The following is a 13836-nucleotide window of genomic DNA, read 5'->3' on the forward strand; positions in this document are numbered from 1 at the left end:
TCAGAAAATGGATGGATGGGTCTTTATGGAAGCAAGCAAGGACCTATCATTTGGGATAAAATAACAATAGCCGCCGGCGGCACGTTGGGTCAGCTAGTCAAGCGTTGGCCCCCGTGTTCGATCCCGCACCCGCCTGTGTGGCGTTTGCATGTTCTCCCCGTGCTTGCATGGGTTTTCTCCGGGTGGGCACTCCGGTTTCCTTCCACGTTCCAAAAATATGCAACATTAATTGGACACTCTGAATTGCGTAAAACTCTTTCTGTGTACCGAGGATTATAACCACGTGCGCTAACGCTAGCGCCGCGCTAACGCTGGCGTCGCGCTAACGCTAGCGCCGCATCATCGCATAAACCACAGGGTTGAGAGCGTGTGAGCGGGAAAAACTGTTGTCGGCCAGAAATTACGGTAGTTTGTTTAGGGCGGCACGGTGGTCTCAGCTGGAAAGTCTTCACCTCACAGCTCTGAGGTCCTGGGTTCGATCCCGGACCCGCCCGTGTGGCGTTTGCATGTTCTCCCCGTGACTGCATGGTTTCCCTCCCACATCCCAAAAACATGCAACATTAATTGGACACTCTGAATTGTGTTAAAACTCTTTTCTGTGTTCCGAGGATTATAACCAGGTGCGCTAACGCCCCTCTAACACTAGCGTCGCGCTAACGCTAGCGCCGCATCATCGCATGTGTGGAAAAAAAAGTGTTGTCGGCCAGAAATTACGGTAGTTTGTTTAGGGCTGCACGGTGGTCTCAGCTGGAAAGTGTTCACCTCACAGTTCTGAGGTCCTGGGTTCGATCCTGGACCCGGTTTCCTCCCACATCCCAAAAACATGCAACATTAATTGGACACTCTGAATTGCCCCAAGGTGCGATTGTCAGTGCGGCTGTTTGTCTGTATGTGCCCTGCGATTGGCTGGTCGCACCCCGCCTCCTGCCCGTTGACGGCTGTGATAGCCTCCGGCACTCCCTGCGACCCTCGTGAGGATAAGCGGCGAAGAAAATGGATGGATGTTCCTTTCCACAAAAATGAGAAATGAAGAGATTTTTAATGAACCTGTCGCAGGATGACGCTCATCTCTGTCCCAATTTCTCCGTTTATCATTTTAACGAGTGTATTTCTATCCTCTCATCCATCCATTTTTACGACTGCGGACCATCCGTGCAAACAATCAAATGAGTACGACGCCGTTGAGGATGCCACCGGCAGTAAACGGCGCTCGCGCGGTGCCGCCAATTCTTGATCTATTATCTTTGTTCATTTGTTGCCCGTCCAGCCTGGGCGACCGTGCGGCTAACATCGCGCGCTAATGTGCATTTCGGTGGAAAACGTCCATTTTTTTGGGGGGGGGGTTTTTTTTGGTCGGCCAACGACTCTCGCTAGGTCAGCCTCTGCACATTTTGCCCGTCCATCTGATAAGCTCTGTTTATCTTTTTTTTTTTTTTTGGTTTTTCCCCCTCCCTGCTGCTTCCGGCAGAAAACATCCGCAGCGGTTTTACCGGGTCCCCGCGGCTGCTTATTCGGAGATTTTGCCGACCGCCGTCGGAGAGATCGAAGATGAAAAGGCGCCCGGTTGTTATTGCGCCGCAGCTGCTTGTCTGGTGAGGTTTTCCCGTTTGCCGTCACCGGTTTCTGGAACGGTGTCACAAAACAACAGCCGCTTATCCTCACAAGGGTCACGGGGAGTGCTTGAGCATATCCCAGCTGTCAATGGGCAGAGAAGGCAGGGTACACCCTAAACTGGTTGCCTAATGCTAGTGCTAACGCTCGCGCCGCGCTAAAGGTAGCGCTAATACTAGCGCTAACGGTAACACGGCTGGTGTGACGGTCTGAGACGTCCACAGCAAACATGAACACTCGGCGACAAGTTGTCGAATGGCACATGTTGAAGCATGGATGGGGATGTTTCAGACTGGCCGGAAATTTACAAAATATATCCACATTGTTTATTATTTTTGACACATTATTATACGTGCATGCGCATTAATCACAAGAAGACTTTTCAGCACCGGGAGCGCTCAGACCGTCACACCGGTTAAAATAAAAGTTAGTGGTAAATATCACTGACACGCCAGTAACACAGCGGCAGCAAGCTAGCTGGATGCTAACGCAGCGCTAACAGTGCTGGTAAAAGTCACTTCCTCGGCACATATATTCCACCCGTCTCATTCTTGCCTGTTCCGCTCGAGTGCCGTGACAAAAAAACGCACAAATTAGCTGCATCGCCGCAGCTGTTAACGGGCAGGAGGCAGGGTACACCCTGAACTGGTCGCCAGCCAATCGCAGGGTACATCGGGACAAACCGCCGCACTCACAATCACGCCTAGGGGCAATTGAGAGTGCCCGATTAATGTTGCATGTTTTTGGGACGTGGGAGGAAACCGGAGTGCCCACCCGGAGGAAACCCACGCGAGCACGAGGAGAACATGCAAACTCCACACAGGCGGGTCCGGGATCGAACCCGGGACCTCAGAACTGTGAGGTGAGCACTTTCCAGCTGATCCACCATGCTGCCCTAAACAAACGACCGTAATTCCTGGCCTACGACACTTTTTTTCACACACACTCAACCTTGTGGTTTATGCGATGATGCGGCGCTAGTGTTAGCGCGGCGCTAGCGTTAGCCCGGCGCAAGCATTAGCACACCCGGCTATAATCCTCGGTACACAGAAAGAGTTTAACGCTAGCGCCGCGCTAGCTCTGTAGGCCGGGAATTACGGTATGCGAAGTTAATCTTTTCGATGTTCACCGAGCTAAAGTCTTGAAACGCTCGCCAAAATACAGTGGATATAAAAAGTCTGCACACCCCTGGTTTTCCTGTAGGTTTTTGGGAGAGAAAAAAAATTGTAGTCAATGTAAATCATTTATTTTCAAACATTTTTCACCAAACGATCTTTAAAACAAAATTGGAATCGAATCTGCTCAAGTCTGCACACCCTCTTGTATTCTGTGTTTCAGAATTAATACATCACGTTCAAACTTTGATAAAGTTCAGGTGTTCAAACTGCTTGGTCGTAGTGGGGGGTCCACCGTATTCCCGTTTTTCTTAATCTTCGCACGCTCATCCATCTTCTTAGCAGCATCGTAGCGTACGCGGTTGCCACGGCTCCAAAGCGTCTGCGGTCCGGAACCGTTCCCGGCCGGAGCTCAACTTCAGCCCGCCTCCCTCTCTCCTCCAGGGCCGCTGTTCGGCGTCGTCAGGTGACCTCGCCGCCCTCCGGTGACGTCGTCGGCGCCTGGATGCCGGCGGGGACCGGAGGGAGCAAAAATGGAGCGAAAGTAAACGGACGAGAGGGCCATGGTTCGATTTCCCCCTCCCTGCACAGTTGAAAGTTTACAGTTTTGATGTTTTTGATCGCATCACGGAACTAAAGAGTTCGAGCACATCCCGAAGGAAACGTCAGTTCTTCTGGCGTATTTGTTTTGAAGAAGGATTTACCCATTCCGTTTGATTTTGTTGTTATTGTTTTTAAATACATAAGACAAACGTACTGGTTACTGCAATTCCGAACGCAATCATTGCTATTGTACCCAAACCATAATGTGACGGCCGAGGCGGTCTCGGTTCGAAGGCCGCATCGAGATCGCCATTTTATTTTGAAGTCGCCTTCCTGTTTCACGTCCGTTTTTCAGCGAGTTTGTGAAAAGACTGCGCACCTGTGCGTCGGTCCCCTTGTGTCAATTGTTCTTATTTATTTAGGCTGCCGAGGGTGTAAGATGAAGAGTGCTGAAGTCATTTTTTTTTTTTTTTTGCGTGTGCGGAGGGGGGAGTAAGATTTTTGTATTTTATCCTTAGTCATTACAATGTCGTTACTAACTACAACGTACACATCATCGCCACACGTTTGTAAAATAAAACAAATGGAGGGCGTTTTGCCCGCGAAAGAAATCAATCCAATTGTTGTTGTTGTCGTGGCCTTTCTCAAATTAATGCCAATATACACATGAATATTCCTGACATTCTCAAAATTATCCCCCCCCCCCCCGTGTCGCCGTTATCGTAGCTCAAATCTTCATAAGTGCACTTAACGTGAATGTCAATCTTGAAAAAAAAAGATGCAGAACAATATTGTACACAATAACGCACTCGTTTTGTAATCGGTAGACACTGCTGAGGTATCTTCACGTGATTGTCATCATAAATCCGGAGTGCGGTTTACATTTTTTGGAACTCTAATAAACGCTGCGCCAACTGTTTGTGTTGCATTTGCAATGAGTGGCTACGCGCAAAAGATCCTCTACAGTCAAGCCTCGGTTCTCGAACGTCCCCCGTTTTCGAGTGAAAATTTCGAGATTTATTATTATTATTTTTTTGCTTCTGTTTTCGAACGAAAATCGGGACTCGAACGCCCCTGACGAAACCTGGAAACAAAATATTGCGCCAGGCCAGACCAGCTGACCCACCCGCCACACGTTTTGTTCTTGCCAATTCGAACGCCAACACGAAAAACAAAAAAAATGGAAATGACATAACGTGCGCGGCGCAACCAGCGCACCTTTTGGTATTCTGTATAATCAAATAAAATACATAAAAAGCATCTAAAAATATATAGTATAATAAAAAAGTAAACAAGCCTGGGGGTTGAGTCGCTACGGATACAGCAATGCGCTTCCAGCCAAGTGGACTCTACTACTAAAGCATACATTTTAAGCACAAAATAAATATATTTCTTCAATTATTTTATTATATCAAGCATTTAAACTAAAGATGTATTTCAACTATGCAGTTTATTATCAGGAAAAGCTAAAAAAACAAATGCTTTTAAAAGCCTAATTTTTTTTAAAGCTCGGAACGCATTGTTTCTTTTTCCGTTCATTCTAATGAGAAACATCGTTTTTTAGGTTTGGAACGCATTATTTCATTTTCCGTTCATTCTAATGAGAAGCATCGTTTTTTAGGTTTGGAACGCATTGTTTCCTTTTCCGTTCATTCTAATGAGAAACATCGTTTTTTAGGTTTGGAACGCATTGTTTCCTTTTCCATTCATTCTAATGAGAAACATCGTTTTTTAGGTTTGGAACGCATTATTTCCTTTTCCGTTCATTCTAATGAGAAACATCGTTTTTTAGGTTTGGAACGCATTGTTTCTTTTTCCGTTCATTCTAATGAGAAACATCGTTTTTTAGGTTTGGAACGCATTATTTCCTTTTCCGTTCATTCTAATGAGAAACATCGTTTTTTTAGGTTTGGAACGCATTGTTTCCTTTTCCGTTCATTCTAATGAGAAACATCGTTTTTTAGGTTTGGAACGCATTGTTTCTTTTTCCGTTCATTCTAATGAGAAACATCGATTCGGTTTTCGAACAAATCCCTCCTCGAAGCGTTTTCCGGAACGGATTGCGGTCGAGAACCGAGGCGTCGCTGCATTCTGTGAAAGGTGAACGAATGCGCCCTGCCCGTTGGCAGTCGGCCGTGTTCCGGGCCGTGCAAATCGGACGAGGTCTCCGAAAAGTCAAGCTGGGCCTTGGGAACATCGTACACACGCGTGACGCCTGCGCGATGTGACAAGTGTCGGGCAAACTTTTTTTTTTTTTTTTCCCCCCCCTGGCCTGTGGCTTTCGTGCCGTAAAGTGGAGCCTATAGATGGAACTGGAGGAGAATGTCACAGGAATGTATGTAATGAGTGGGGAGGGGGGCAGGAGTGAGGCGGGGGGGGGGGGGGGGATACAGTCATCACGCAGGCCTCACGGGAGACGTCGGCGTGTTTTGAGTGATTCACGGTGGTCGACCGGTTTCCGCGCTCGTTGCTCTAAGCGGAAGCGACACATCAGGGTCGGCGCGTACCTCAAAGAGGCGCACCGGAGAGCCCCCGCTGGGGGCCCGCGGGCACACTAGGAGACCTTCACGTTTTCCCCACACGCGCACTGGAGACCCCGCCGGGGGTAAACGGCGCCACGCATAATCGTATGCGCTCGGGCATTTCGGATGGCATTTACTATATCGGTCATAGCGGCGCTTGCATAGATCGGAGGCGCCGAGACAGAAGACGTGTTCGGGAGAGGGGGGGGGGGCACGAACGCAAGGGGAAAAAGGTTCAAACGAGCTTCGGGATCACGCGGGTCAAGCGGACCTGGGTGCCCCCCCGTTTCCGGCGGGAGCGCACAGGAAATGAGAAGAACGTGTCGGCGAGTTTGAAATGAGCGAATCATTTTGTCCGGGGTGGGGGTGGGGTGGGGGGGGGGGGCCCGAGGGCACCGTATTGATTACTTCCGACAATAAACTTAACCGCTCTCGTCTGGGCCTGTTCGTTTGGAATAACCCGCACAAAAGCCAAAGAACAAGCCAAATGTGCATTTTACCCCCAAGAGACTCGCTGAACTGATGTCTCGCCTGCATTGGTTCGAATTCTTGTTTTTGTCCGCCTTTAAATGCATATTTCCCCCCCCAAATTTTATGCTCAACCTTCAGAGATTTTCCATCGCGCGGTCAAATGATTTTCTCCTCGGCCGAGTTTTAATCGACGCGCGGTGACGCGGATTATTGTTTGTTATCGTGGCGGGATTCGACTTGCACAAATCGCTTTTGTAAGGTATGTATTTTTCATTGTTTCTGTATTAATTTGGAGTTATATTTTTCAGAGGATCCCGAGGGAAGTTTTCAATTTGCCTCCAAATGTTTTCTGTCCTTTTGAAAGCATGTTCGATTGTCATGTTTTTCCTCGTCGCTGGTCACCCGTCAGGTTTTCGCTTTCCACCTGTCGACCAATCAGCTCCTCCGTGTCTCGTCCAGGTGTGCCTCGTCGTGTCATCACTTCGGCGTCACTTGGCGATCGGCCGAAGGAATTTTTTTGTCTCCGGCAGTCGGTTCTACTCTGGTGCGACGTTCGGAACGAAGAACGAGACGTTTCTGTTCATAGGAACTATTATTTCTTAAGGACGTCACCATTTTCACGGCGCCATATTGCCGGTCAAAAAGAACTGCTCAACAGTGCGCCGGGCGAGAAAATATCGATGGGTTTCGGCAATTAAACGTGATGGGTGGCGCCCGACCGAATGCGCACGACTGCGTAGCGATGGCTTCACTTCAGGTAGGAATTATTCCTCTCAATTTCAAATTCCCAAAAAGTATTTATAATGTTGTCTCATTTGAGAACAATGCGTTGAAAAAAAAGTACACAGAAGCGTGTTGAGGCCACACGTTAAACTTCGGTAAACTTCTCTGTGATGTTTTTTTTTTTTTTTTTTTTTAAAAAAACATGCTTATCCATAATATTACTTGAAAAGCCTCAAGTCCTCACACTGCTCCGACTAAAGTATCGCGAGTACCTTGGAAGACTGCGCAACTCTACACACAGAGACGAAAGCCAGGCTTCCAACCCAGAGTTGCAGAATTGCTCACCAATCGGGCGCTCATCATAAAATTCCATTCATAAGACAATTTTTTTTTTGTTGGATTTTGTCATTAAAAGGACATTTCCATTGGTTGTTTAGCTGCACACGTCTAACGAAACATTTAAATCGTCAAAATCATCGATTGGAGAGATGAGTTTATTTTCAACAGCAACATTATAGATGTATTTCTATGAGTATAGTCGTTTATACATATTGAGACATTAGTGATGTTGCTAATAATTGTAATAGCTTAAACATTTTTTTATATTGATGTAAAGATATTCTATTTAAGAACTAACACTACTTCATATTAACATAAAAATGCGAATATAAATTATTGGTTTTGTTCTTTTTAATGTAAAAAAACAGACTTACTGCTTACGATTAAATTTACTGTTGATTTTTAATAAATGGGGGCTGGTAAAGTGGTGGCCTCACAGTTCTGAGGACCCGGGTTCGATCCCGGTCCCTGCCTGTGTGGAGTTTGCATGTTCTCCCCGTGCCTGGGTGGCTTTTCTCCGGGTAGCCACTCCGGTTTCCTCCCACAACCCAAAAACATGCGACATTAATTGGACACTCTAAATTGCTCATAGGTGTGATTATGAGTGCGGCTGTTTGTCTCCATGTGCCCTGCGATTGGCTGGCGACCGGTTCAGGTTGTACCCCGCCTCCTGCCCGTTGACAGCTGGGATAAGCTCCAGCACTCCCCGCGACCCTCGTGAGGATAAGCGGCATAGAAAATGGATGGATGGAAATTGCCCCGAGGTGTGATTGTGAGTGCGGCCGTTTATCTCGATGTGGCGTGAGATTGGCCGGCGACCAGTTCAGGGTGTACCACGCGACTCTTGTGAGGATAGGCGGCAAAGAAGATGGATGGATGAAAAGTTATGGGAACCAATGATGTGAGCGTTCACAGAAATCACAGAACTCGCCTTAAAAATGTATTTGGTAAAAGAAACATTGCATCATAATTTTGCTGAAAATGTCAAATTTTACACAATTTAAATTCTTTCCTGGCACTTCACATCCATCAATCTGAGGCACATTTACCCGCTTAGCCTCACAAGGGTCGCAGGGAGTGCTTATCCCAGCTGTCAACGGGCAGGAGGCGGGGTACGCCCCGAACGGGTCGCCAGCCAATCACAGGGCACACATGGAGACAGACAACAGTCACACCTACGGTCAATTTAGTGTCCAATTAATGTGGGCACTCCGGTTTTCCTCCCCCATCCCAAAAACATGCAACATCAATTGCGCACTCCAAAGTGCGGCTGTTTGTCTCGGTGTGCCCTGCGATTGGCTGGCGACCGGTTACGGGTGTACCCCGCCTCCTGCCCGTTGACAGCTGGGATAGACTCCGGCCCTCCTCGTGACCCTTGTGAGGATAAGCAGCAAAGGAAATGGATGGACGGATTTTTAATCCAGGCGGAACGGTGGCCTCACAGTTCTGAGGTCCCGGGTTCGATCCCAGACCTGCCTGTGTGGAGTTTAAATTGCCTCTAGGTGTGATTGTGAGCACAACCGTTTGTCTCGATGTGCCCAGTTCCGGGCGGACGCCGCCTCCTGCCCGTCGACAGCCGGGATAGAAAGAAAATGGATGGATGTATTTTAATAAACAATTTGATACTTTTGATGCAGGCAAATGTCCAGTACGTGAATGTTCACAACAAGGTCTAGCTGTTGCACATCTACTTTTCGTTTTGTTGCAGTCTGAGGGGGGCCGACGCCGTGCGTTGTGCAGTTCATTAAGACAATGTTTGTCAGTCACCTCCAGCTGACACTCCACATTTCTCTCTGGCACACTCTTTTGACACTTCCCGAGTCCCGCAGCCTTGTGCAAATGACCCACCCCACCTCCCTCCGGCCCGGCCCGGCCTGGCTCGGCCCTTCAAGACGATCGCCAATTACTGGCCCTTGTCAAACAAAGGAGGTTGGGGGGGAATTGCGGTTTCCATAGCAACCGCCCTTTCTCAAGCCCAACGGGTGATTTCTCGCTCGCCGTTCTGTCGAAGCGCCTCTGCGGAGTGATTGGAGGGCCGAGCAACAAAACCCAAATGGCGCGCGTTTGTCTTGCGGGTTGACGCTAATCGACAAGACTCGATTGCGGTTGCGCGGTGACGTCGTCAGGTGCGCGATTCGCTCCGGTTGCGATTGTGAAGTCGGCGTCTTTTCTCTGCGCTTGTGAAGGGTTTTTTTTTTTTTTTTTTTTTTTTTGCGTATATGTTCGCCCACCTCTCACATTTCCAAAACGTGCAGGTTATTAGGTTCAACGTAATCTATGAATTGCGCAATAAGATTGAACGCGAGTATGAATATTTGTCTGTGTGCGCCTTGCGGTTTGACGGTGGAAGGACTGAACCGACAAGACTAGTTGCCTACTTTGAGGACTGGATCTTGCAATATGAAATGAATAGATACGTTTCCAATTATCGGTAGTGACACACAAGATGGCGGACAAGAGAATCCTGGGACTGTGGTGACATCATCGGAAATCTATGACAAAACATTTTACTTGATCGAGTTTACATTTGAAAATCCTGCTCATCCAAAACAAATATATACATTTCAAAATGATTTTATTTTCCTGTAAATATACATTTCCACTTTTTCAAGTAATTTGGTGAAAACCAATGACGTCAAATTAAAAACTGCACAGGCCCCTTTCACGTGGTAATTCGGCGTCAACTTCCGGTCAGGGCGAAACATTGCTTTGGGTGCTATTTCACGTGAAAGTTGACATCCTTACAATTGGACATTTATATAAAATTTCTGAGCCACTTATCCTCACAAGAGTGTGGGGAGTGCTGGAGCATATCCTAGCTGTGAACGTGCAGGAGGCGGGATTACACCCTGAACTGGTCGCCAGCCAATCGCAGGGCACATGGAGATGACAAACAGCCGCACTCACAATCACACCTTGGGGCAATTTAGAGTGTCCAATTAATGTTGCATGTTTTTGGGGATGTGGGAGGAAACCAGAGTGCCCGGAGAAAAGCCACGCGGGCACGGGGAGAAAATGCAAACTCCACACAGGGAGGGCCGGGATCGAACCCGGGACCTCAGAACTGTGAAGCCAATAGCTTTCCAGTTGATCCACCGTGCCACCCATTATGTAATATAATATTGGTTTTCTTGGTATCAATATGGTTAATTCTTCTTACGCTCTAAGCTGTCAAAACCGTGCAGGCGCTCGCAAAGAAGTGTTTCTGTTCAACTGTCATAATTATAATTTTGAATGTGGAAAATGCATCATTACGATATTATGAAGGTCTGTACCGCTTATTACGTATGTATGTGTCAATGTATCTTTTAAACCTTCCCGGTTATGATGCAAATATTTAATGTCTCTACGGTTCCAAATCATCCCAAATGTATAATTTTTATTGCATTGTTTTTCATAATGTGTGTATTGATGTTTGTATTGGTTTTTGCCCTGACCGGAAGTCAGGTGCGTGTTGACCATTGCGGAACCAATGTTGGATGCAGAGCGCGCAGTCTAGTTTTTATTCTACGGCATTGGTGAAAACCGTTGCAGGGTCACGCGCCTCCCTAGCGCCCCCTATGGAAGAGCTGTGATTACCCGAAGGAGCACAAGAACAATGGAAAATAAATGGGACTACCGCCGAAACGGATTAAAAAAACATTAAAATCACATCTTTATTAACTGTAAAAACGTTTTCAAAACGCCCTGATGGCTTTACACCTGCCTACCTATTTTATTTTATTTGTGAACTTAGTCTGGCCATTACTTGAATGTTGCAGAACTTTTTCCTGTCCGACACGAGCGTTATCTACCCTGAAGCGGTCACGCCAAATGGACCCCCGGGGGGGGGTCCAAAGGGACAAGGCCGGAAGAGCGGCACATACCATCGGTTCAAAAAGAAAAAAGCGGGGGTGGGGTGGATTGTAACTGTTTGAGTTTAAAACCAATCGTGAAGAAAAGCGGCAGTGACGGGGCAGAAACGGTCCGATCAATAAGACGGAAGAAAAAGGTCAAAAGAAAATCGATCCTAAACGTGGATAAATTGCACAAAGGCGCTGTAGTAAAAAAAAAAAAAAAAGCAAACTGGTGTGTTTTAGGTCAGGACCCAGTCCGAGGAGTTCGGCGTCCACGCGTGATGAAAGCTTGGAGACTCTTAAAACCTCGCAAGTCGGGGGGTTGACCTCGCTTTGCTTGCTGACGGAAAGTCTTCTGAGCACTCTGCAACATGATATTAAACGATAAAGTAGCTCTTGAATGTCATTTCTCTGGCCAAGCATGGGAAGGTGTCATTGTTCAACAATCCGGGGATCATCTAGGAAAATAATTCAGAATTAATTCTAGATTTGAAGAAAAAGATCCAATTGAGCAATTAATGCAATTATAGATTAAGTTCTATCCAATTATTTATTTTTTTTTTTAGGTAACTAAGTCACATACCGTATATGACTTCATACAAAAGCATTTGAAAAATGTACAGGTGTGGTCAGTCATGCCCGCAGATATAAAGTTAAATTCTAGATTTGAAGAAAAAATCTAATTGAGCAATTAATGCAATTATAGATTAAATTCTATCCACTTTTTTTTAGGTAACTAAGTCACATACTGTATATGACTTCATATAAAAGCATTTGAAAAATGTACGGGTGTGGTCAGTCATGCCCGCAGATATTAAGTTTACATGTTTTGTCATTTATGAGTGTACCCCTTTAAGAGCGGAAGGGGGGGGGCGGCGCCAGGTAAACGAGGAAGTAGAAGTAGTCTGAGCAGCAGCTCGTTGTTAAGAGACCGTTAAAGACGTCAGGCTGCGGTTCACTGCGCCGGATCGGTTTTCATGCGCGCCGAGAGAGTGCGACGAGTGCGCAATTGCGCAGTGGCGCAGCTCAGAGGGAACTTTGGTCGAGACTACACAAAATAAGCGGCGTCTTTCAATATCGATGTATTTCTACCCGTGACAAATTTTACATGCGTGATTTTTCGTGCTCGACTGTGCAGATTTGCGAGTGTGATTGCGCGTACGCGCCCGTCAAAAGTTTGTGGTCAGGCAATAGTTCCTGTTCGAAGAGATGAGAGGTTGACCAAAGTCCGGCTGGATTCCTTCCGAAGATGGAGCCAAAGTCTGTTGTGGAGCGTGACTTATTCATGTCTCAAGAGAAACTTGCAGTTCCTTTATGCCAGAACATTAAATCCTCTTCAATCTCAATCGGATCTCTGAAATTCGATTCAAAACGGATCAATGGAACTGATCGATCCTTGATCCTACGAAGAAATGAATTTTAAATAAAGCGGCGGCTTTGGATCGTGAAATGGGAAGCAAATGAAGCTGGGATGGAGCTCAGTTGGGAGGCAGAAGAAGAGTGGACGGGCTGCTAGCCAAGTGAGAATTGGACATTGGTACCTATAAGTGTAAATTTGTGTGTGGCGGAAATATCGGGAGTTGCCCTCAGTCGCGGTTTGACGTTCATTCAAGGCGATTTTACCGTACGTGACGTGACGTCTAACGCCGCACCGCAGATGATGTTGACAGCCGTCGCGGTGACGGCTAGCAGTCGCGATGACAACCGGCTGGTGCGCTTAGCGCATATTATGCGCGGGCGCGTTTAAAAATAGCACCGCGCTTCGATTTTGTTCAGAACACGCCGCGGGATGGGAAAAATGTCAGTTAGCGCCTCCCAGTTGTCGTCGTAGCTTGTGCGGGATGCGCCGGCGTGCACAGTTTGATTCCGTGTACGCCCGTCGCCGCCGCGTCATCGTGCTGCGGAATATGGATCAAATGTTGCATTCCGATAGAAGTATGAAATTGTGCGTGTTCAGCTCATTACAGGCCCGATTGCGCTTCGGTTGGTATCGTTCATTCATTTCACGCGTGATCCAAATATGTAGAAATGTTACCGATAATGTATGGATATGGAAATACGTGGCATCGGGATTTGAATTAAAAATGCCACTGAAAATGTCATGTTGTAAAATTCACATTTGTTATTTCAGGCTACAATTCGCTGCCTAAAATTCACCGGCTCTGCCACCAGGCAGGGTTCCTTCAGGTCAGAACCCAAGACCCAGCCAATCCAGTTCCGCTTCCGTCGTCACGTGACGTCACCTGACTAAGAAAGCTTAACTGTGATTGGCTGGGTGTTCGGTTCTAACCCCGAAAAAAATTTTTAGACTGCGAATTGTAGCCGGTTGAAACTCTGGCGACTGTAAATATTGCGTTTTGGATTTTAAAGGTTTTTTTTTTTTATATGGCAAATTTAACGTTGAAAAGTGGCTTACTTTGTTCCTGTCGTGAGCAGTATTGCGATTAACGTGGCAAATGATTTAAATTGAGGAAGACTTGCCCTCGCTCTCTTCTTAATCTAATCTTAAAATAAAAAAATCAATCCATCCATATCCATATCTAACTTCTGATTTTTGTATTTTTTTTATTTTTTTTTTCCTGGCGGCTCAGCTGGAAAAAGCGTCGACCTCAAAGTTCCCGGGTTCGATCCCGGACCCGCCTGTGTGGATTTTGCGTGTTTTCTCCGGGCGGGCAC

General features: G+C 46.8%; 2 protein-coding genes across 8 annotated transcripts in view; both read left to right on the forward strand.

Moving 5' to 3' along the window:
* The window catches only part of LOC133505333 (arf-GAP with Rho-GAP domain, ANK repeat and PH domain-containing protein 1-like), a 65527-nt gene extending 61643 nt beyond the window's left edge, over positions 1 to 3884 (forward strand). For 5 of the 7 annotated variants that reach the window (XM_061828487.1, XM_061828484.1, XM_061828485.1 and 2 more), the window contains one exon: positions 3171 to 3884. Coding sequence is in view for 4 of the 7 variants with exons in the window: in XM_061828484.1 (XP_061684468.1) it covers positions 3171 to 3215 (45 nt within the window). In the remaining 3 variants the exon portion in view is untranslated. Of the gene's footprint in view, positions 1 to 1468; positions 1593 to 2368; positions 2474 to 3170 lie in introns of all 7 variants that reach the window. The other 2 variants (XR_009796221.1, XR_009796222.1) reach the window with 2 other exon arrangements.
* A 2571-nt stretch (positions 3885 to 6455) lies between these two features.
* LOC133505336 (cGMP-dependent 3',5'-cyclic phosphodiesterase) overlaps positions 6456 to 13836 on the forward strand; it is a 226257-nt gene continuing 218876 nt past the window's right edge. Inside the window, exon 1 of the mRNA XM_061828498.1 lies at positions 6456 to 7019. The gene's annotated coding sequence lies outside the window, so the exon portion shown is untranslated. The remainder of the gene's footprint in view (positions 7020 to 13836) is intronic.

The sequence above is a fragment of the Syngnathoides biaculeatus genome, chromosome 8, assembly GCF_019802595.1.
Source record: "Syngnathoides biaculeatus isolate LvHL_M chromosome 8, ASM1980259v1, whole genome shotgun sequence".
Lineage (NCBI taxonomy): Eukaryota > Metazoa > Chordata > Actinopteri > Syngnathiformes > Syngnathidae > Syngnathoides > Syngnathoides biaculeatus.